Source organism: Echeneis naucrates, chromosome 23 (assembly GCF_900963305.1).
Source record: "Echeneis naucrates chromosome 23, fEcheNa1.1, whole genome shotgun sequence".
In the NCBI taxonomy this organism is placed as follows: Eukaryota; Metazoa; Chordata; class Actinopteri; order Carangiformes; family Echeneidae; genus Echeneis; species Echeneis naucrates.
Genome location: NC_042533.1, coordinates 12,684,582 through 12,709,028, shown reverse-complemented (window position 1 = coordinate 12,709,028; position 24,447 = coordinate 12,684,582). Strand labels below are relative to the sequence as shown.

At 42.0% G+C, this 24,447-nt stretch overlaps 2 protein-coding genes across 5 annotated transcripts; one reads left to right on the top strand and one right to left on the bottom strand.

Moving 5' to 3' along the window:
• Positions 1-1,167: 1,167 nt before the first annotated feature.
• LOC115036691 (HMG box-containing protein 1-like) lies at positions 1,168-8,318 on the bottom strand. The gene is made up of 13 exons (XM_029494984.1): positions 7,795-8,318; positions 7,417-7,521; positions 6,688-6,795; positions 6,355-6,547; positions 5,667-5,796; positions 5,391-5,502; positions 5,199-5,308; positions 4,954-5,110; positions 4,733-4,877; positions 4,504-4,628; positions 4,171-4,348; positions 3,948-4,089; positions 1,168-3,866 (listed from the first exon to the last, which is right to left on the bottom strand). Exons 1-13 carry the CDS (start codon positions 7,847-7,849, stop codon positions 3,849-3,851), a joined length of 1,578 nt encoding a protein of 525 aa, XP_029350844.1. The 5' UTR covers positions 7,850-8,318; the 3' UTR covers positions 1,168-3,848.
• Positions 6,681-23,782, top strand: pik3cg (phosphatidylinositol-4,5-bisphosphate 3-kinase, catalytic subunit gamma). 4 transcript variants are annotated; one of them, XM_029494982.1, is made up of 24 exons: positions 6,681-6,801; positions 11,067-11,286; positions 11,390-11,561; positions 11,637-11,899; positions 12,056-12,142; positions 12,249-12,349; positions 12,534-12,703; positions 12,819-13,006; positions 13,495-13,602; positions 13,713-13,794; positions 13,886-14,315; positions 14,412-14,510; positions 14,598-14,733; positions 16,513-16,578; positions 16,759-16,902; positions 18,195-18,276; positions 18,560-18,663; positions 19,472-19,618; positions 19,696-19,786; positions 19,885-20,015; positions 20,627-20,738; positions 21,347-21,504; positions 21,732-21,813; positions 22,055-23,782. In XM_029494982.1, exons 2-24 carry the CDS (start codon positions 11,074-11,076, stop codon positions 22,252-22,254), a joined length of 3,366 nt encoding a protein of 1,121 aa, XP_029350842.1. In that variant the 5' UTR covers positions 6,681-6,801; positions 11,067-11,073; the 3' UTR covers positions 22,255-23,782. The 4 variants fall into 4 exon arrangements, with proteins under 4 accessions (XP_029350842.1, XP_029350840.1, XP_029350843.1 ...); XM_029494980.1 differs by lacking the exon at positions 6,681-6,801 and adding an exon at positions 9,683-9,824; XM_029494983.1 differs by lacking the exon at positions 6,681-6,801 and adding an exon at positions 9,695-9,824 and having other exon boundaries at positions 11,071-11,286.
• Positions 23,783-24,447: the final 665 nt, after the last annotated feature.

Here is a 24,447-nt window from a genome sequence, read left to right as displayed (position 1 = left end):
CTGTGTGATTTTTATCTATTTTCTTAAAGGGTATCTTGTTGTCTCGTTGTGCTTGTTAGTCTCGTTCCTAAAGGTCAGAGAGAGGAAATGGAGAAATGTCAGCAGACTCTGATGTTCAGTGTAAAATGAAATTTAAAGTGATAACTCACCCAAAGCCAAGACACTCTCTGCAGGCTTGAATTGGTCTAAGTTAATCCTTCATTCTGCTGTTTTCGTAGAAGGAAAATGTTTTTTAGCAGATTAATCAACTTGAGGTAAATCAGCTGTGAGTGAGTGAAGAAAGACAAACAGCTGAGATAGCCGTTCTCTTTGCATCTCCCGTGCCACTTGCTGTTACTGTTTTTATTTTTGAGGAGGTTCAAATGTTTCCACTGCGTCAGGCTCAATCAATCAGTCTGAATCACTTTCCAGCGGCACTGCAGCTTGACTGTCTTTTCTGTGTTCCGACTGTGCAGTCTGTCTTGGGATGCAGCACAGAGGCAGCTACAGTGAAACCAGAGAGGGATTCGAAACAGCTGTTTCTGTGTAAATATCCCTGAATACATCAGAAGGCCAAATTACTGTATGTTTATATTGTACCTCTATATATTTTCTATTTTACTATAAGAGGTGATTTTCTAGTCATTTACATATATATATATATAACTGTGTGGATCCTATTTGATAATTTTAGCCTGGAAATATTGATCACGTTTATAGTTTTAATGCCGTCTCTTTTTAGCTTTATGATTAAGTAGCAGCTTAATGTATACACATTTATCTCCAGATATGAACTGGTGCAGTATGTACATACCAACAAAATTAAAGACTTGTTTCAAACCTTTATGTTTTAAGCTTGTTTCTTTCTCTGTGTGAAGGTAGACGTAACCTTATAACGACTTCTGTCCTCACCCCCCCCCCCCCCAACAGCAGCCCACCTGGATGCACCATCCAACTTTGCAGGAGTTGGTTTGTCTACGTTTTTCCTAAAAAACTGCTTATTTTATTAGTGAATCACTCGGGGGGGAAAAAAAACAACAAAACAGTCAGCTAATCAGAAGAGAAACCCCAAACCCTAAAAAACCCTAAAACCCCAAAACATCTTGTTATGGACAGCAACACTTCAGCTAAAACCCAAAAAGTATAGAATAAGGAAACTTTAATTCTTTCATCAACTCTAAACAAGTGAAGACACAAAATGCTGAGGATTACAGTTTTAATGCTCATGCTTTAATTTATACTATAATATAGTGTAATATTGCATTGTTTCCCCTGATGGGCCTGTACATGACAATATAGTACAGACAAACAAAAGGCAAATAATCAATTCACAACCATGAAAGGTTAACATATATGAAGTCAAAATCAAAAATATATATTTTATATATAATCATATTAATATTTGTCAATACACATTATACTGTAGCAGTCACAAAAGATAAAGTGTATATAGTGCTTTAAGAAGAAACCTCGTTATGCAGTGAGAGTGTGAGTGCCCATCCTGGAAGTACGTTTGGTAGAAACCTAATCCTGAAGCAAATTCCTGCCATCACACTCTGTACAAAGGTCAATACAGCTACTTTTATCTAATTTTGGGTTTGTGTGTTTGTGTGCACACCAAATACTGAGTGCGCACTCATTATTTGGCTAAATATTTTCATAAAAAGACTCATTTTCTGCTCTGCCCTGGGTTTTATTGAATTAGCAGACTAGTTAGTTCATCCCAGTGCTAAGAGATGTTGTCTTTGTCTCAAACACAGTAGATGCTTATACATCTGCCTGAAACTCCAGGCTTGGGTCTAAAACCAATGTCAAATTCCTAAAAAGTCTTTGAGGGCCTTGGGCTGTTTCATTATATAATCGCTAACTATGACAAACTCAAACTCCAGTTTAGATTTCCTCTGTTATTCAGACCGAAGCTTACAGAGATTTAAGGGGATGGATATAAACACATTCAGAAAGATTAGAAAAACAATGCTGCTCATCTTGTGAGCTTAGCCTGAATTTGATCTCATCTGTATGGGAGCACTCAGGACTCAATGGACTGCAACTTCAGGAAACAGAAAAACTCAAAAGAAAATTCAGAAAGCATTAATAATTTGACAACCCACATCACAAAAACTCCAAACGCAACCAAATGGTACTGACAAAAGACAGATGTGTTTCCTTAGGACACTAAAAAGCGGTGCACCTGTCCCAGTCTAGTTCACCACTTTTTTTTGTCTCCTGTCAACACTTCTGTTGCCATTCGTGCTTGTCGTTATACATTTGTGTGTTCGGCTGATTAATGTGTGTGTGCAAATATGTTATCAAATTGATGTTTTCTGAATGTGCGTTTACACTGCAGCGCATTGAGCCACTGTGGCTGTCTATCTGGCACTAAACATTAAGAACTTATTCCTGCCGCTGCTTTTCCTATTTTGACACAGAATAAACAGCTTTATGTCAAACCCTGGAAAAAGTCTCAGTTGAAATGTGTCTAGTTAACTTGTGTGTGAGTGGAAGTCATTTTTTTTTGAGTAGCATGAGCCCTCGTCGCCATTCACCTGTATTTAAATTTTTTTGATAATGTACAGAGAAACTTTAATTGAACACATCTTTAAATGTTTTTGGCACACACCTATGTTAGCATGAAAAGCAATAACATTATTCAGAATCATTTTCATCCCCCTGTAGCTGCTGAGGCAGAAACCAAAGTCCAGCGGTGGACATGATGACGAATAAATTCAACTCATATCCTTATGTAACCCTACTGCATGCGTTCTGATGGTGGGTTAGTGTCATGTGAATTCAGAGCCATTACGACAAAACCTTCTAATTACCATAGATTCTCAAATAAAAGCCCCCATAAATAACAGCAGAGCGCAGAAGAGGGGAATGTTCTTATTGTTGCCAGGACTACAGTGGCTGTATTTAGCATAATCATACATGCATGTTTAGGTTAACTGGTGACTCTAAACTGTCTGTAGGTCTGAGTGTGAGTGTGAGTGGTTGTTGGTCTCTGTGTGTCTCTGTGTGTTGGCCCTGTGATGACCTGTCCAGGGTGACCCCGCCCTCGCCCAGTGTGACCTGGCATTGGCTCCAGCAGCCCAGCGACAAAAAGTTTTCATGTTAAAAATAGTGATCAGATAGAAATGGAGGCCAAACAAATATTCCAATTTGCTAAAATTATACATAAAATAAACAATAAAATAAACAGCGGGGCCCTTATTTGCAGTGTGCACGTGTTTACTTAACTTCATTAATTAACTGAATTTTACTTGATGAATTGGTGAAAGTTTAATATGTTGTCTTGTGAGTGCAAATAGAAGTAATAAAGGCAAAATAATACTTTGTATATTTCTTTATATATAAAAAAGAATTTGGGGATACTAGCTACATTTTCTATTTAAAATGCTACGGCGCCACATCCTCCACCTGTTTCAAGCATATAGAGAGAGAAAGTGATCTGGCGCTCTCATTTTGTATTGTCACAGTTCCAGTCGCAGCTAAAACTCTCTCAATCTGCATCTTAGCTTTGTTATGAAATAGTTCCTATCTGGAAGTTGGTATGACATCGCGCCACCACATTTCATGTATGAACATGTACTAATTTATTCCTCAAGCAGTACTTTCTAAAAGCAAGGCAGAGGAAAGTGACATTTTCTGAAAGAAGTAGACGCTGCTGCTCCTTTTTTGCGAGAATGTGAATTAAATCCTCACTTCGGAAGATTAAAGCAAGTCCTTTGTTAACAAAATATAAAATTTAAGCAAAAATATTAGGTTACACGTAGCTCTTTTGTCACTTTCACATGTGTGTGTGTGTGTGTGTGTGTGTGTCAGACTGTCCTACAGGCTCTGCCAGTTGTCCTCTTCTCTCCTCTGTTGCCTTAATTTCCATGACAACTCTGTTAGGCAAAGAAAAGGCATTAGAAGAGGAGAAAGCAATGGGTTTGTACATTTCTGTGTATGTGCTGATGCGCCCTTACAGAACTGGTGCGTTTGCGTTTCCAGCAGTCGGGGTTTAGTCTTTTTTGCTCGTCAGCCAGAGCCTTGGCCTGTAGGGTGAACACCCGCCGCTCTTCACTTCGCATTTTCTTCCAGTGCTCACCAAGGAGGACACTGATCGCTCTACAAAAAACGCACACATGCACATCACATAAATTTCCGTTTAACATGGTTTTACAAATGCGCATTACAGGGCGTACATACCTGTTGTCCTTGCCAGGGTACATATGTGTGTACTCTACCCTGAACTTCTTAGCAAACAGCATGAAGGCGTTCATTGGCCGCTTGCACCTACTGGGTGAGGCACTACTACCTCGCTGTGTCCCAGCATGCTGGTTCTTAGTTGGCTTTGGATGAGGGGAGTGGCTGGAACTGTGTAGATCTGCGGGTTTCAAACATTCATCTGAGGCAGAAGGTAATTTAAAAAGCTTGACCTGACAGTCCTCGGTGGCCTCCAAACCATGTTTCTATGTTTTGTTTGAAAACTGCAAACAGTGCTTGTTCTTGCTTTAAATCAAGGTATGTGAAACACAGTACCTGCACTTTGCGTCATCTGTCTGTCTGGAGAAACAGCTCCCCCACTGGACTGAGAGGCACGCCGCCGTCTGGCCATACTGCTCAACACGTACACCGCAGAGGAGTCCAGAGGAGTGAAGTCGTGACTGAAGTCACACAATCATAACCACTTTTATTTTACACCAAATCTTCTGCACTGGTTGTGTCTTTTGTGTAATGTGGTGAACAACACAATGTGTCTCTGCTTTACCTCCTAAAGGCATCAAAGACCAGTGAATCATCTGTGTGTTTGGCATCTCTGTGTCCTGGAGGCAGGCACACATCTCCAACTTCCATTTCATAGCATGGTATCCCATAATGCACCACAGTCAAGCTTGGGTAAAAGGAGGACCATCCTGGTGGGAGGACGGAGAATATGAGAAGAAGTCATGGCTGTCTAATCAGCGTCAGTGATGTCTCATAATTACCAACCTTTTTTTTTGACATAGAAGGGGTGGTCAAGTTGGCACCTGGCAGTCATGAGGGCATGCCCAAATGTGCCAGGGTCAAAGGTCAGCTGAAGCACAGCCTGACCGGACACCACGATCTCTGAATGTTCCACCAGCTGCAGACCCTCAGAGCCATAACTCTGTCAGAGAGAGAACAGCAGATTTTATACAGTAAATATCGGCTCATCCCAGATAAAAGGGTCTCTGCAGGCTTGTTAAAAAATGGACCTTTAGAGATCGGGACTGCTCTTCGTCACTTGAGTCCTCTTCAGCAGAATCCATCTCCTCAGCATTCTGCCACTCAACATTACAGCCACTGTGGAAATGTAGATGAGTCCCTGACAAAAGACAAGAGCAGCTCTCACATTTATGGTAAACAGATAGTAAAAACCATAATGAAGGTTGTCTGTTTGTGTATACCTTTGAGAAAACAGTGCCAGGCAGTGGGGGGCCACGAGAAGCTCCAGCCCATGTCTTCCTCGTCAGAGAGGGAGGATCTAGTTGACACCCCTGAGCCACATTCACTGCTCGTCTATGGAAATGAGAATAGTCATCATCAGGACACTGTGAGCCAAATGTTTCATACCCTGACACAGTAATAACAGGAGTGGCAGCGGATTGTCTTTGTGATGTCATGTTTGCTTGAATGATATTGAGTGACAAATGAAATGAAAAAAATTCAAACATTAGTTCTACCCTGCTGCGTCGACGCTCCCTGCCATGACCTCTAGGGGGGGTCAGGGTGCTGCTGGGGAGAGGTGAGGGAGGAGGCTGAGCGTAGGAATGTAGATCACTGCTGGTTCTTGACTTGCACGCCACAGAGGAGCTGAGAATGACAGAACACACGTGGTTATTAGCTAATTCAGTTCAGATGGATTACTCGTTTAGAAGCTTTTGGTTTTTCTGTTTTCTTGGTATTTGCTAGAAGGTCTGCATTCCACAGGTATGGCAAAAATACATGTTTTGAGTTTTTGTAAGCTTGTTTCTCACTGGCAGTCAACTGCAAGTAATTGAAAGTATAATTTAATTTTCAAGCGACAGGAACGACAAGGAGAAGCTACCAAAGCTACAAAGACAAGCTGCATTTTGAATTTTTTGTTGAAGGTTAAATGGGTCACGACATCGTTGCCCTGGGCGACAAAATCATACTCTTCAGATGTAAATGAACATGTTTGCCAATCCAACAAAAAATCATAGTGTAATTTTTTTTTTTCTGTGAAATAGCAAACACAGTAATTTCAACAGAAATGGCAATAACTACCAACAGTCATGACAAAATGACAGTAAAGAGCAGACTGACAGAATTGAGTTTTAAGAGGTGATGTAGTTTTTCATCCATTAGAATGACATGGTACCAGGGCAAAGGGATGCAAAGTGCACCTGCCTGCTCTGAGGAGATTCCCGGAGCAACGGGCTCTGCGGCCCAGTGGCAATGTGAGCCAGCTGTGTCAGCCAGCGTGTGTCAGGAGGCTGCGGGTTGTGTGCGTGTGCAGGTCGCTCCTGGTGTGACACGCCCATTTCCACCTGGTAAAGAGGCAGTGTTGTTGGCTCTGCCTCCTGTAGTTTCGGCAGGTCGTCTGATTGGAGAGGAACAGCAGGTGAAATATTTGATTCATCAAATATTTGATTGAATCTTAGGCCTGATTTAAAACGCAAACAAACAACATGCACCATCATGACTTCATTAGCTGTGTTTAACTCAATGTGTCTTATGCACCATATTCCATGAAACTGTCACTGTTGGTGAGTCCCGGTGAAGAGGGGAGACGTTCCTCACAGTGGAGCAGGTCATGTGATTGGTTGCCATCTGTATCCATCATCACTCCTGAAGGTGAGTGCAGACAAACAGTGTGTCACTGCGCAGGAATCATACATCACATCTGAGCACTTTCAGAATTTGTTGTTGAAACGTATTTAGTTTGGGATTGACTGATTTAGACTAACAAAGACACCGTGACAGACATTTTTGAATCGCATAATATACCCTAAAATACAAACCTTTCTAAAAAGCAACATCATTCAAATCGATTTTATATATTTTCAAAGTATTCTTTTGGTCCACGATCCTTATTCCCAGCTACTATTATTCTTATAATCATGATGGCAATTATAATTTCTAGTTGCTTTATTAATAATTGCTAGATAGGAATAAGTTTATTAATTTCAGTTTTCTGATGGTTAAAGGGAAACTCCACCAGTTTTACTCTGTTTACTCATGTATGTCTTATATAGCTCTGGAGCAGCTCCTAATGTTTGCAATGAATAATTATGCAATAAGAAAGTTACTCCAGCCTGGGCTAGAGCTAATGAGTCTGAAGGGCACAGACTTCCAGCATCCAAAGAGGGTGTTCCGCTCAAGCAACAGTGTAGTGTAGGATCCAGTTTTTTCCTATAAAAGCGGGGTCAGATGTGTTAGTTGTGTGATAATGCAGCACAGATGTGTTACCTGTGTGTTCAGCCTGAGGCTCTGTCTCCTCTGCCGTGTGATTTCTGGGGTCACTGGACAGCAGAACAGGGGTCACCACCTCCCACACCATTATGCCCACAGTCACTGAAGAATGCGGAGAACTGAATTATGCACCATCTTTAACGTATAAATGAATATTTAACTATTTACCCTGCCGGTTATCACATCTATGGTGGCATAATCAGAATTTTCTAGGTGGGTTCATGACCACACAAACGCGTGTGTGTGTGTCACTGAGCTGTACAAGGTTGAGGTGACATGCAAAGATACAGGGTGACACAGAGTTTAAACACACTGTGAAAGCTCCTCTAGAGTCTCATAATTCTGTGCTTAGTGACGATGCCGATTCAAACTCACCACCCGAAATAGTCGCTTCTCGACATGTAAACATGACTACATGGTGCATTTCCATCTATTTCATAACGTCTCCGTCATGTGACGCCCTCTTGTTTATAAACTTTGAGATCTGACACGCATGCGCACAAGAGGCCCATTCATTCAATACGGAGATTACACATTTGATGGAAGAAGCTAAAAACGTAGCAAAAGCAGCGCGCTAACCGTCCAAAATGAGCGGACTGCGGCGGCAACGTACGCCGGCGGTACACTGTTCGAGCCCCAACGTTCTCGCACGCAGCAACGCCGAACTCCAAACTGTCTTTATTTGCTGTAACGAAACAAAAAGTGCTGCTGGAACTCCGCAAGTTCCGTCGACGATAACTCACACAAGCTTTACAGTTTGTGTTCAAACTGGCGAGTAAGCGGTGCTAATGAGGAGCGGAGTGAGAAAACGTTAAAACGGACAGGCCATCTTGTTGCGCAAAGGTAGTTACCACAAAACAACCAGCGAACGTCAACAATGAAGCTTTACGGGGCGAGAACAAAACTGCTTTAAACGCAAAGCACAAGCGTTGTCAGCTTCGCGTGATCCCCCCTGTGACAAGTTCAAAGTTAAATCGCTCAAATTGTGTTACCAGTTCCCAAGTTCAACGCTTTAAAAGCCATAAATGTTTTCAATGAACTTTCCTGAACTCACCGTAACAGTCGCCTTGTACGGGAAAGGGGGCGGGTATAAACACAATCTCATCAGTGGCCCCATTGGCCAGGCCCGACGTCAATCTCCTCTTTCCCTCGCCGTCATTGGTCGGTTCGGTGCAGGCTTGTTTTCTTCATTATGGTCACCACAACAATAAAACACTGGGTGGGTTACAGTGAAAGCGCCACTGACAATTACAAAACACTTCATTAGCTCTTTGTTATACTCAAAATGACCGGAATTAGATGGTGATAGGAGTAAATGATTACCCAGGTTTCTCACAGTGTGCGGAAGGTCTTTCAATTTGCTTTACTAAACTTTAAACAATTTCCAAGTTCTGAGAATTTGCGTGGGATTCTCAATATGCAGTGAAAAAAGATGGAGTGCGAATAATAAACAACAAACTACGCCTGAAAACAAGCAGAATCTAGACAGTGGTATGCACCTTGTTGCAGCATAAGACAAATGCATTTCAGCTAGGTTATGTGTTTAGTTTAACTAGTACAACAGGTATTTTGAGCCAGCTTCCTCAGTTTCAGACGAAGAGAAGAGACCATATTCTTTGTAATTTATACAGCTTTTAATGACAAACATATGCCACATTCGGTTTACACAGGGTCTTTAGATTTTTTTTTTTTTACAGTTAAAATTAGCAATCTTATGAAAGTACTTTCGCCAGTACAGAAGTGAGTTTATCCGCATGCACTAGTCATTACTGGTGCTGATGATTAAAAATAAAAAAGCTGACAGCAGAATCATGTGTTCACTGCCTCTCAGTGTACACGGGACAAAACTACATCAAGGTATGAATGACTGCAGTGAGTAGTACTTTCAAATTAAAGCAGCAAGGCAGCTGAAATATTTATCTTTCAAATGATAATTTATTGTATAAATTAATGAGTGTTAGTAAAATATTGTTAATTGTCCAGGAACAAGAACACTCTCTTAAATAATCTTATTTTTCTGTTTAAATATCAACATGATAATTTTGATGATAGTTATTATTAATAGCAATAGCAATATATCAACATTGCTGTTAGTTTGCCTTATTCTGCGGTTCTATAAAACGAATAAAGGCACTTTTGAGGCTACTTGAGCCATTTCCATTGAGTTCTTGGCACGTTTTATTTTGAAGGGGAACCGGATGTTGCGTTGTTGTTGTGAGTCAGGACTTTGAGCCGGTGAGTTTAACAACCGCTCTGACAAGAAGCGCCGCATTTCCTCCATCCCCGCTCCGCTCGCGGACCTCCGGGCTTTTCTCCTCCGGTAGCTGGACTCTTCATGTAGCATAAATGCCGACATTTTGGTCCGCAGCTCTCGGTTTCGTTGCCTTCATCGTCTGCCTCCATTGGTGAGTGATTGATTTAAAAAAAAAAAAAAAAAAAAGTTTGTTTTTGGTTGACTCCGCAGACGCCGGTCGCCTCCGTTATTATGGCAGCTGCACCGTTACATCCACCGCGATCAGACTGCAGTCCTGCTCCGGCTGCTGCTGGTGGTGGTGGTGGGGGGGGGGGGTAACAGTTGGAAATGCCCCCTCTTTCTGGGTCGTTTTTGGTTTTAAGAGCTGACACGGACTCAGTGGAGATCGTAAGATTGTCGTCTGAAGAGCTCTCTGTGCGGTTTTAGCAACATCCATGCCGAGTCGAGTTTTGCTTCCTGCTTTTCAAAACTTCCTCTGCTGATGCGAAAGAAGCAGAAAGTCCAGCCATTAATCTTGTGATCGAGTCAGTGAAGGTGACGACTGTGTTATATCGCTGTTAGCATGGCTGCCACATGCTGTTCCCCTAGATGCTGGAAAGACAAATCATTTACTTTCAGTGCTTCTCAGCCGTCGCAGTTCTTCAGTAGAAGGTAAACAAATGAGAGCAACTTTTGCAAAAATCAATCAATTTGTTATGTTTTAATGTCTCATGTGTCTCGCAAAATGTCACTGAGCCTGAATCTGAACTTACTCGGAAGAGCAATGACATTTCAGTCAAAAGCTATTACTCATACGACAAGCTTCCTGTCACCATCTATAATTCTCAATATTATTCTGCGACCAACCAGCTCACACAAATCCATAAACCGACTAGTTGAATTGGAGTGAATCAATCAGTGGCTTTACAGCAGACATTATCTAGTTTCATGTTTTCAGTGTTTGGGGATCCGGTGCTTTTTCCCCTCTTACTGTAGGAATAGTGTATTTGGGTTTTTGAACTGCTGGAGAGACAGATGCAGACATTTGGAGGTTTGACTGTGGGCATATGGAAATTATCAAGGAATGGTGAAAATAGTACCTCTCTTTGTGCAATCACCACCTCCCACCTTTGCAGTTGTGCGTTAGAGGGCAGAAATAAAACTGCTGGTTTCTTGTGACTAGCAGTGCTACTACAAACAAGAATAAAGACTCTGTGTTTGCCCCAAAGGTTAAGACTGTATATCAGTGACTTATACGTGGTTTTTATTCCAAATCTGTGTCTGTCCGTCAGCGTCACAGTGCATATGCAGTTCTAATTACTCAATTTGCATTGTGTAGGTTTATGAGATATTCAAACAGGATCACAGAATTATGATGAACAACTAGTAGATGCTGTCTCTCGTGCCCATCAAGCTAGGTGATGGATGGGCAGCAGATCCAGCTGAGTGACGACGAGCCTAAATTCCAGCGAGAAGAGATCCGGAGGAGGAGGAGAAAGAAGGCCATCACCTCGTCCTCTGGCACCTCCATGGACCAGATCACTGTGGAGTTCATCCTGCCCACTGTGGCACGGGGTGGAAACAGCCCTGACAGTCTGCAGCTGGAGGTTGCCGGAAACTGGACCGTTGAACAGGTTGGCAGTCATGAGTGCATTAGACAGGGTGGTTGTCGTAATTTCATACATTGGTTTATGGTTACGGTCTGCTCTATCGATGCGCATATTTATGCATTCTCAGGTGAAAGCTCAGCTGTGGCTGAAGGCGGTGACCTCAAACCTCTGTCCTGACTTCTACCAGCGGTTTTCCCCTGACCACTGCATCCTGCTCTACCAGAAGAAAGGCAACTTGTATGAGATCTACGACAAGCACCAGGTCTTCCAGACGCTTGACTGCATTCGCTACTGGAGAGGTGCTGACCGAGTGACAGGGGCTTTTACTTTCTGATGGAGTAGTTAGTCTGAGTGTGTCTGTTGTGTTTCTAAAGCCCTGAAGAAGGATGTGGGACGGATCCAACTGGTGCCCCGACCGCAACCCTCAGACGAGTCACTGCACTACCAGCGCTACCTGAACTACCTGATTGGCTACGATGTGACAGATGTCAGTAACGTTCATGACGATGAGCTGGAGTTCACACGCAGGAAGCTGCTGACACCGCGGCGTATTGAGCTGTCTGACCGTGATCCAAAGCTCTACTCCATGGACCCATGGGTGACCCGCAAGCCGCTGCCTGAGCATCTGCTCAGCAAGGTTTGTGGCACAGACTCTTTGCTGTCTACCTCTTTATAGAATGACTTTGCAGGGCAAGAAAACAAGATGTCTGCTTAAAAATGTATTGAATATATATGGAAAACGTGGACACAGGCTTCAATAAACACTATTTATCTACTTTGTTCCACCTCTTAGGTCAGTAATGGCCATATCCTGGTGGTGATCCACATTGCTACAGCCAGCCAGACCATCAAGGTTTCCATTGACGACACACCGGCACAGGTAGAGGAATGTAGCGATGAGCAATATTTATGTGTTCACCTCTCATCTCTTCTGTGTTTGTGATGTCTTCTCTTCACTGTTTTTGTGTTATTTTCAACTTGTTTAGGTGCTGGCAAGTTTTTTCACCAAGACAGCAAATAAGAGAGTTTTGCTGGGTATCCCCGAAAACATGTGTGAGACCGACTATGTGCTTCGTGTTTGTGGCAGGTTTGCCATTCCCTCCAACATCACACTTCACACCTAGTCATGTAGTTGATATAATCAAGTTTGCCATGAAAAGTGAAAGAGTAATTACTAAGATTATGATGAAGTGGGTTTTTAGGCACGATAGTTGTTATTATTTTCCACTTTAAATTTTGAAAGTAAGCTTTTCAGTATTGCGCTCACACAGGGAGGAGTACCTGTACGGGGATAAACCACTCCAGAATTTCAACTGGATCCGCCAGTGTCTGAAGAATGGTGAAGAGATCCACCTGGTTCTGGAGACGCCACCCGATCCTAATCAGGATCTGGTCCAGAAGGAGGACTGGGCCCAGGTGGATGACTGCACTGGAGTAGCAGGTAACATGAGGCTTGAACTGAGGCAGATAGCCTGTGTTATTAAAACCAGTTGTATCGCTTCAGTTTTAGTGAAGTGGCTAATTTCCTGAGCCTGCTCCTTCCTTTTCTTCTCCAGGCACCCATGAGCAGTTGACCATCGACGAGAAAGACCACGAGCGGGTTTTTACCGTCTCCATGTGGGACTGTAACAGGAAGTTCAGAGTGAAGGTGCTGGGCATCGACATCCCATCCTTGCCCAAAGTCCCAGAGTTTATTGTCTTCATAGAGGCCAGCATCTTTCATGGCCAGCAGCTTTTGGCCCAGGTGAGCAAAACATACATGGATGTTCATTCAACTTTCCAGCACATAACGGGGAACATTTTAAACATGTGGGGGCTGTTAAATTTCATCCAGACAAACATGTCTCCTTTGTCTGCTTCACCAGTTGAATCTTCTTGATATGAACTAGCTTCAAATTCTCACTTTGCATCAGCAGTCGCTCAATACTGATGCAGCTGTCTCAGTGAGATAAAATGAAAAGCAGAACTGTGGAATATATTTGATGTGCAATTTGAATCCTGTAGGGGAAAGGCAGATGCTTCCGTTGACAATGCAGACGACTATATAGAAAGGGAAGTAGCACAATAATGAGCTGAGTGAACTTTTATCCATCACAAAGCAAAGTTCCAAAGTGCTTTACCTCAGGAATCCATTCCCATTAAAATCCAAAAGCAAATTTTTTAAAATCATATCTGAGAGACATTAGAGAAATAGACAGAGAGAATACTTTAACCCTGAATTTAATATTTCAGGAGAGGACCACCTCCAAAACCTTCAACGAGGAAGTGCTGTGGAACAGCTGGTTGGAGTTTAACATTAAAATCAAGGACCTGCCAAAGGGGGCACGCCTCAACTTGCAGGTAAATTCACACATAATCTTTTTTAGGATCATTTGTAATGATTCTTTACGCGCTGGTGTCAAAGAGAATGATGAATCTTTGATCTTTCTGTGGTCTGTTGCATAATTTAGGTCGTCTGTGGGAAGCAACCTCAGACTCCAAACTCCAAGGTGAACTCCTTCCAGGACAACGCAGGAGGAGGCAACTATGACGGTAAGGTCTTTTCACAAACATTTCACAGGTGTCATTTTGACAGCGTGCAGAGTGAGATTTATCTCTGTCCGTCTATTTGCTTGTTTTTCAGGAAAAACCAAGAGTCGGCTCCTTTACTACGTCAACCTGCTGTTGATTGACCACCGCTCTCTGCTTCGTCAGGGTGAGTTCATCCTCCATATGTGGAAAATGCCGGAGAAGAGTGAGGAGAGCAGTAGCAGCATCAATGCAGACAAGCTCACCTCAGCAACCAATCCAGACAAGGCCTCCTCCATGGCCATCGCCATTTTACTGGACAAGTACTGTTACCCTGTGGTGCTGCCAAAGAGCAGAGATGTGAGCCGCGACGTCCCGGCTGGGGCCGAGGAAGCTGAGGGAGGGGAGAGAGGTCAGAGAGAAATGCCCAACCATCTGAAGAAGCAGTTTGCTGCCATTGTGGCGACCGACCCTCTGCATCCACTGAGTCCTGAGGACAAAGAGTTGCTCTGGCACTTCAGACAGGAGTGTATGCGTGACCCCAGGTAATTATTATTGTTTATTTTGAAGTAAATGAACTCCAACTGTTAAATTCTTACAGTTTTTCCTCTTTTTGCTCAACAACCTGTCCCTGTCCTCAGGGCCTATCCTAAACTACTGAGCTCAGTAAGATGGGGGAAGCAGGAAGATGTTTTGACGACACACCATCTGCTGGAACGCAGCAGTGCCTGGGACAGCAGGTAAAGGTTATGCATCCATTTGTGAAAAGCATGAGCCCTCAGCGGGCTCAGAGTCCCATCTCTTGTGATCTTTTTGCTCCCGTACAGTGGTCTGGATGTTGGTCTGGCCATGCAGATGCTGGACTGTCACTACTCTGATGCTCAGGTTCGCTCCATGGCTGTCAGAAAGCTGGAGACTCTGGAAGATGACGATGTACTCAGGTATCTTCTGCAGCTGGTACAAGTGAGTCTTTTCTTTTTATTATGGCTATTAGTCAAAAGTCATGCAGCTGAAAATCCTACTCCCAAGTATATCCACTCAGGTGCTGCACTTAAGTTCACCTTTACATGAGGTAATTTTACTCTACTTCCTCAACATACTATTATTTACTTGATGTGTCAGGGACACATTGTACAATATTTGCTTCAATAATTTACAAGGCGGCTGTAGTGGCAGGCTGCTTTATAAATGTTATGTGTTTTATTTGAAGTCTTAATCTCCATGAGGAAATATATTTTTGGGCTTAAGCAACCAAACCAAAAACTCTCTCAGTGTAGCGTACTCCTCTGAATCTCTCCTTAGTTAACATTAACCCAAGTTAATATTAATATTTTTTGACATCACAGGCTGGTGACTAAATGTAACGCGCATTACATCTGTCTCACACAGCAGAAAGAATAAATCACCTGCTCCACCTGAGCCACAGTTACTCTATTCCCCAATCTCGTGGAAAGGAGCGGCTCAGCATACACATGCAGCATGTCCATCTTCTGACGCGCTTCCATATTTGACTGTGGTTAGCTTTGCATGAGTGGTATGAATTATTAGCTGTTGCCAACAAAGAGTCCTTTAGTGTTATAGGAAAATGACTCTTTCCTCCACATACTGCATCATTGTATTCTATAGATTCCTTGATCTCGCCAGGTTTCATTTAGGTAAATTTTCCAAGATATGCATATACAAGGAATTACTCACACTGACTCACAACATGTAGTCTAGGCACATTCTGTCATTTGCTCTACTTTAAATGGAGGTTCGTTTACTTTAGTGTGAAAAACCACAAAACCTATCAGAGAAAAAACGAAATATGAGGACATTGGTTTCGACATTTTAGATTTAAGGTTATTGATTAAAACTCGACGCCATTGTGTAGTTTGTGTAGGAGGCCGAATTATAGCAGAAGGATTTTTTTAAATGACATTTAGCTTGGATTGTCATTATCCACTAATCAGCTCTTGCTGGTTACTCATGTGTCTGCTCTCTGTCTGCCTGACCTTCTTACTTGCTGGACCCATTTCTGCTCGCTTCAGGGAACGTCTGACTTTTGCAGCCCTGTGTGAAACCCACAAGCTCAGTGTTTTCACTGCCCATCACGCAAGGACCTAATTGACCTCAGGCTGTTAAGGACAGCCTGTGAAATTCTTACTGGAACAAATGTATATTTGGTCGCAGTGTTTCAACCTAAATGCAATGACCGCATCTCTGAGACTTCAAAACATTTTTCTTGCACTTTGTTCCATTTACATACCCAAAACAGCAATCTTCAAGTTTCCTCAGACATTCTGAGAAATAATCTAATGGAGTAGCAAAACGCCATAAAGCTGCAAAAGCAAAGTTTTTATCCAACCTTGTCTTAAATAATACTCACAAATCCCTTTTTCTTTTAAACACAGTGATCTCTCACTTCATCTTCGCATGAAAATCCATCTCAATGAATTTCTTTTTGGCAGTGGTTGAGTGAGACATCATGTTTTAGAGACTGGGAATTTAATACATTTCATAACAGCACTTGGCTCAACGAAAGCTGTATTTGAATGTGCCTTATAAATAAACCTTGACTTTACATGACTTCTTAAAAACCTCAGAAGGCAGGCTGTGCATACACAATTTTGTGCTCCCAAAATTGTGTATGTGCATGAATATGAACTAACATTTCTAAATCCTGCTTATATTTGAATGTTGTTGGGTTTGGTTTTTTTTTTTTAAATACACCTATAAATATTTCTTGTGTGTTTTCTGCAGGCGGTCAAGTTTGAACCCTATCATGACAGTGCTCTCGTGAGGTTCCTGCTGAAGAGAGCTCTGAGGGTAACTGTGACTAACATCTGTGTCTGTTTTTACATCGTCAACCATTGTGTTTATGTGGTTTTTCTATATTTGTTCCCATTAATCTGTCTCCTGGAGTGATATACAATTCTTCATGAGGAACTCAGGCTTTCTCTCTCTCTCTCTCTCTCTATCGCTTCTCATTGTGGGTTCTCGCCACAGAGTAAACGTATTGGTCATTTCCTCTTCTGGTTCCTGCGTAGTGAAATTGCCCAGTCCATGCACTACCAGCAGAGGTATGCTGTCCTGCTGGAGGCCTACCTCAGAGGCTGTGGAGAGGCCATGTTGCAGGATTACAAGAAACAGGTGAGTAACAAATTTGTCCAAAGGTACTCACCAAATGTTGTTTTATAAAGCTGCATAACTTTATCTTTCCTTTTGAAAATGAATAATTATGAAATAAAAAAGTTCCCATGTGGCAAATCAACTCATTTTCAGTAAGAGGAAAGAAATCACAGAACCAGATGTAATGTGTTCTTAATTTGAATTAGATAAATGATACTAATACAAATCATGTGGGAGATTAACTAAAAGATCGAACTGATGGTTTTAAAACAAATATAACCAGAAGAAGACTAAATTAATAGTTTCAAACCAACTTTCCTAAAAAACAAAAAAACAAAAATCAAACAAACTTATAAACAGCCAAAGAACAGAATCTGATTCCTCATGGAGCTACTACATCTGTGTGAGATCAGTTCTAGTTTCCTCATTGCCAGCCCAACCCCCAAATAATTTGACCTTTGTGAAGCCTAACAAAATCTCAGAAAAATCATCATCAGCTACAGGAGAGCTATGGATCTCCGCCAACTCAAGGAACAAGCAGGCCAGGCTGTGGTGCTTTAAGTGTGCCTCCAGTAGCTGCAGCCAGTCTGCCCACACAGTCCAAACATCAAACTTATCATTTGCGTGACAGTTCCACAAGAGGCAAAGACACCTTATTAGATTGTTGACTGATGGCTTATCACAATCATATCAAATTTAATTGTTTAGATAGTGTGGCCTCAGCTGTGTTTGTAAGTATTTGCATTTATTGTTTTGGTTCTGCGCAGCATGATTGGTTAGTGGTTAGCGCTGCTGCCACTCGGCAAGAAAAAGAAGCAAGGGGCCTCTCTGTGTGGAATATGCATGTTGTCCCCACGCTTGTGTGGGTTTCCTCTGGGTTCTCTGTGTTCCTCCCAAAGACATGCATGTCTAGGTTGGGTGGTTACTTTAAATTTCCCGTAGGTATGAACGAGTATGAGTGGTTGTTAGTCTCTGTCTGTCTCTGTGTGTTGGCCCTGGGATGGACTGACGACGTGTCCGGGGTGTACCCCGCCCTCTCCCGGGTCGTTGGTTGGGATTGGCTCCAACACCCGCTGGTAGAAAACTGAGTGAGTGTGAGAGTGTTTTGGTTAAATATTGAGTAGAAATATGTGCAAGCTGTCCGACCAAGCGCTCCAAGGCACAAGCTGGCCCTGATTCTCTTGCAATTGTGTGGGGTTTTGTACTAAGAGAAAAGGGATTCATGTCATCTTTTGGCCAGTTTTACTGGCTGTCTGCAAAAACCCTTTGAACAGCTTTTTTAGTCACTGACCAGCTGAAATGATGTTCTGCAGGTGGAGATGACTGAGGCTCTACAGAAAGTCACCCGTGAGATGAAGACCATGTCTGCTGACAAATATGATGTCACAGCACAAGGTGAGGAACTCAGCCTTCAGGGCATCTCAGCTCTAAGCTGAGGGCGGCGCTGACATACGCTACACATACATACATACTGCTGTAGCTCCATTTCACCGCTTTGGCCAGTTCCAGAAAATAATTATTCTCTATAATGTGCAATAGTAACAACCAAAAAAATTCAATTATTCAGGAAGTGAAACTTGAGTGAAACTGAAGAAGTATATTTTTGTGTGTGGACGTGTGTTACTGTGTGTTTGTATTTGTGTCTATCTCTCTGTGTGTGTGTGCGCGTGTGTGTCAGTGGTGTTTCAGTTGCGTCAGAAGCTGGAGACTCTGCAACTCTCTGGTCTGCCAGAGAGTTTCAGAGTCCCTTATGATCCTGGATTGAGAGCTGGAGGCCTGATGGTGAGTGACAACACACTGTCAGTAGAAAAAAGAAATCATACACAAGGACACACTCACATGACTATGTCTTAGTTTTTAAAAAGATCACTTTTGCTATTTTCACTCCGGACTTTTAGAAACGATGACACAGACACCTGCTTCGATGTTGTCAGCTTTGGCTACTACTCCTGATATACTGTAATTTCCGGACTGTAGAGCACACCTGAACATAAGCCGCACCCGCTAAATTTAAAAAGAAAAACAGTTTTGTACATATACAGGCCGCACTTGTTTATAAGCCGCAGGTGTCGGAGATATGGGAGGAAATGGCATATGGCAGGAATTATGTTACACAGAAAGATTTCGCCTTTTCACCAGATCGATCGACTTTAACTTGAAAGCTGCATCATATGCATTGCCGCGTGTGTTTTTTCCATGATAAGGGTGTGTGCATGTAGCGCAAAATAAATGACTGATCTGAAGAATTTAGTATGGATGCGTTTAATTTAATTTGAACAATTTCATTGGTCATTGAATGTTTTCCAATATCATTGCATGTACAGAGATTATGTCTGAGCTAAAACCGATCGGCCAGAGACTACGAGAGTTACACTTTGATCTCTGCAAGTTTCACTCATTAATTTAAATATCTCTAAATCCATTTGATGCCTGATTGAACTCAGATACAAACCCACTTCTGTGAAAGTGGGGAAATAAACAGAAATGAGAGCAGTTGACCTCGGGGTGCTGATGCTAAGGTGGCTACAGTGATTTCACATCAGAAACAACAAAATTCCTTGAATTTCAGAATGAATATGTGTGTGTACAGATTGAGCAATGTAAAGTGATGGCATCTAAGAAGAAGCCATTGTGGCTGCAGTTTAAAAGGGCCGACCCCACCACTCTCTCCAAAGACCCAATCGGCATCATCTTCAAAGACGGTGATGACCTCAGACAGGATATGCTTATCCTGCAGGTACGTTTCAAACACAGGTGACAGAAAAAGATAAAAGAAAGACTTTTGCGAAGTCTTAATTTCCTGTTGTCCTTCAGATCCTGCTGATCATGGAGTCCATCTGGGAGACGGAGTCTCTGGATCTCTGTCTGTTACCGTACGGCTGCATCTCCACCGGAAACAGAATAGGTCGGTCACGCAACTGGACAGGCGTGGAACGCAAACGTGTCCAAACTGCGCAGCTCTTCTGTGATGTCTAACCCAGCCTCTGTCTTCCATCTCTGAAGGTATGATAGAGATTGTGAAGGATGCCACCACCATCGCCAACATCCAGCAGAGTGTCGTTGGCAGCACCGGTGCTTTCAAAGATGAAATCCTTTATCAGTGGCTGCGAGACAAGTGTATCAGTGAAGACAAGGTAGAGTGGACTGCAAACACCTATTCTTCATCCAGTTACACCACTCTGTACCTGTTTGGATGCACCATACTGAGATGATAGCCGCCATTACCCCGGTGGTCATCTTAATCAGCGGTAAACCTGTGTGTCATACAGAGTAATGTGTCATAGGCTCAGTGTGCTGATAGAGCAGTTTTGTCTCCAGCTGTTGCTTAGTTTATCAAGCATGAGAGGAAGTAGCAGCAACAGACAGGAAGGAAGCAACCCTCAGAGTTTTTCCTGTCACCATAACAATCACACACACACACACACACACAAACTACTTTTAGCTACACCACCTGCACCCCCAGTGCTTTCAGTTCAGGAAAGGAAAGGCGACACAGTAATGCTTTCTTTTTTTCTTTTTGTCTTGTATTTTAATTTGTCGCTTTCTTCTGTCACTTGCACAGCTTTGAGCAGCACCAAATGACAACCAATCCAATGAACACCTTACTCAAGAACATATAAATGAAATCCGGCAAACCGAAGACTTCAGCTCTGAAGCCCCGCCTTTAGATCCATTTTCAGCAGGGTGAAAAAAAAAAAGAAGAAAAATGGAGAATTAGCTCAAAACAGTTTTTCTGTCTGTGCAGTTCCAGCAGGCTGTGGAGAGGTTCCTGTTTTCCTGCGGTGGCTACTGCGTGGCCACCTATGTCCTGGGAATCGGGGATCGCCACAATGATAACATCATGATCACTGAATCTGGTAATGACAACATTTGACTGTGCGAGGACACATCGCAGCTATCTCCCTTTACAAAGGACATCACGTGTTCACCCGTTATAACTATTTCACTTTACATTTTTTCCCTATAAGGAGAATGAACTGAAATTTTCATCTCTGGTAACACTGAACAAAATTCCAACTCAGCGTGTTTCAACCATGGCTATGAAATTAAGTCGTTGATTTGCCATGTTCTCTTTTAGAAGTTCACGTTGTAGGATTTAAAAGACTGCATCAAATAACAACACAATTATAATAATACTACAAAAAAATACTTATAGAGAAGTTAGAAATTGTTTCACAAGACAAAATGAAATCCCTTGGCTTTGGGCACATATATGTAGCGTTACAGTCATCCCAGTGCAGCGGGAAAAAACACGGGATTACTATGGTTGAACTCATCCTGGAGACTCTTGGGCTACTGTTCTTGTTCAGGCTGACATGGCTATCAAAGGTGATTTACAGCAGTCTGCATTAACCGCCAAAGCCTCAGTCTGTTCCGTGTTCAGCCTTTAATTACCGGAAACAAAACGGACATTAAACAGAGACCTCAGGAAAATCCAAATACAAATCTGCTTTTGTCCCTGCAGGGAATCTCTTCCACATTGACTTTGGTCACATCCTGGGAAATTACAAGAGCTTCATGGGAATCAGTAAGGAGTGGGTTCCCTTCGTGCTCACGCCAGACTTCCTGTATGTCATGGGAACGTCGGGAAAGAAAAGTAGCCCCCACTTCCAGAAATTCCAGGTGCACAAAAGCTTATTATTATTTTTTTTTTTTCTTTGTTTCTTTTCATGTGAATACACTGTTTGTGGGTCTGCTGTACACAGATACATCCCCACACACACAACACCCAGACAGCACTCCAACATGGCAGCTTAAGAATGTGTTATATCAGCCCATACTTTTCCTCTGCATGTTTGCAAATACAGCACTCTATACATATACATATCATCCTTTTATTTCTGTGCCAGGACGTGTGTGTAAAGGCGTACCTCGCCTTACGGCACCACACCAACTTGCTCATCATCCTCTTCTCCATGATGCTGATGACAGGTACGACCTCCTGCCTTGTTTTTTAATGCTGTGCCTTTAACAGCAGAAGAGATGAGCACCTTAGCATTTCTTTCAATGGAATTTAGGCTGTTACAGTTCTACCCAGCTTTTAGCTTTGGGAGGGAAATTTTCATTTGAAACTTGCTCATTAAGACATTTGTAGCAACGTGTTTGCCGATTTTAAACAAACAAAAAATGTGGTATAATAAGACACTGATACTCACACTTATGTCTGGAACAGGAATGCCCCAGTTGACCAGTAAGGAGGACATTGAGTACATCCGTGAGGCGTTGACTGTCGGCCGGGTGGAGGATGAGGCCCAACGCCACCTGCTGGACCAGATCGAGATTTGCAGGGAGAAAGGCTGGATGGTTCAGATCAACTGGTTTGTTCACCTTGTGCTGGGAATCAAGCAGGGTGTGGAGAAGCGGTCCACTTAGGGTGGATGAGGAATTCATTGTCATCTTGTTCAGATTTTATCATTTAGACTTCAGATCATCTCAGATGTGAAGAATGATGAGAGGAATAGTTGAGACGTGGGATGACTGTAAATACTGTGGAACATCAGAACAAAAAGTTTTGCCTAATTTAGCACCAGTTTGACAATCAAGTCTTCTTCTGCTCTCAGAGTTATATTTACTCTCATTTCCAAACATTTAGAGCTACACAATAATTGTGTGGTTTGAAATGCATTGACTGCAATTTGGGGAAATATGTTCTCTGTCAAAAGGACTGTTGTACGTATGTGACATAAATTGAGCATCCCAAGTACATCAATCTGTTATAGATCACAGTTAAAGGCCCCAGCCTTGAACTTACATGTTTTATCTGAAGGGTTGCTTTCCATAAAAGGATACATTTGTAGTTTTAAGTTTTATATCTCATCAGGCTTCTCTCTGGAGCTCTAGTAACAACAGGTCGTTCGGCCAGATAGAGAGAATCTCGTCCTCTTCATTGGCTGACTGTTTTCTCATCGATTTGATGGAGGATATAGCAGACTTCAGGTAAATGCTCAGGTTTGCGATGTCCTGTCAGCAGGTCAGTTCAGCTCAGTTCCTGGACTGATACTTTTGATACTTTCACTGTATTAATATAGATGCTAGAGCTGATTTGAACTCACATGGAGGCCTGCCTTTAGGCTGGATGGACCTTGAATGACTTTGCCAAGTGAGAGTAGAAAAGTGGTTTACTGCGGGGAATTATGAGTGTAAAATTACAATTCAAAGTCCTTTCCGACCTAGGAAACACTTTTCTCTTGTTCTTAGCATCATTCACATTTTAAAACTTGACAGGTGTCACTATTTATTGAATTTTTACAGAACTGTTCATTAGTTGGCAAATTCTTTAGTATTCTGAGAACTTGGTTATGATGAATAATATGCAACAATAGTATTTTCCTAGCCAGAGATTAAAGCTAATGAATTATCTATGCAGCAATGTCATTTTATTTGCACTGACGGATTCTTACATATCTTAAAGATTTGGTGCTCATGAGATAGCCATTCCAAAATCATATAATAAAAATCCAGGTTAATTATGCTAATTTATACACATCTGTAGCATTACAAACATACATACCTGTGACATTTAGCACATGCTGGTCAGTGCTGTCCTGACTTCTTATTAGAAAATTTGCAAATATCTCTTAAAGATTTTTTATTATAATATATTATAACATCTTCAAGCAAGGGAAGATTTTTATGAACAATTTTTGTCAGACAAAAAAGGTACATAACTCCCTTGGGTTTTTTGCATCATGCCAAAAATATTCAATCATAACATTTGTTATTTAAGTAATAAAAGAAAAACATTTCAGTACAGAAATGTTAATTTCATTTGTAACATAAGTTGGAGACAAAAGTAACAAGAAGTGTCAGCAGTCAGTATTTTTTTAAGCTTGGATTGATTGAAAGCCTTCTATGTTTCTTTTTCTTTTCTCTTTTTTTTTTTTTTTATAATAAAAATTTTGTTCCTGTAAACACTTTAAATCATCGATTCTGGAAAGTAAAATGACTGGAACATGTTAGGTTTTCTGTATAATGGCATCAAAAAATTAAAGTTGCAAGTGCAATCAATACACTTTTTTCATTGGAGTTATTTATTGGTCAGATTTTATAGTTCAACTCAGAAATAACTGACATTGCTCTCTCCTGAATTGCACCTTCCACCTTTACGTGAGGATCAAAGTGAGCCCGAGCCGGATGCTGAATAGCAGCTGTAATAATTTACTTTGACCACAAGATGGAGCAGGACTCTAATCCTTCTCCCACAGTTTTCCCATAGTAACCAATCTCAACCTTTCCTCCTCCACTTTGTCGTTCACTTTATTTCACACTCACCACTCTTTTCTTCTTCTCCTTCGGATTTGATCTCACTCTCCTCCCAGAGTGGGTGTGAGGTGTAAGTCTCTTTCATGTCAGTGTGTTATGGATCGAAACAGATAGATGTTATGATGGAACAGGCTGTTGAGGGTCTAAATGGATTAGATGGATAAACCTCTTCATTCCCTGCAGCTTGGAAGCCTCTCTATATTGTTACTGAGGTAATTGTGAGCTATTCATCTGCCTGTGAACTGTGGAGGAGCTGATCTGACAAGAGATGAGTCTATTCAATGAATAGAATGAGATGTACAG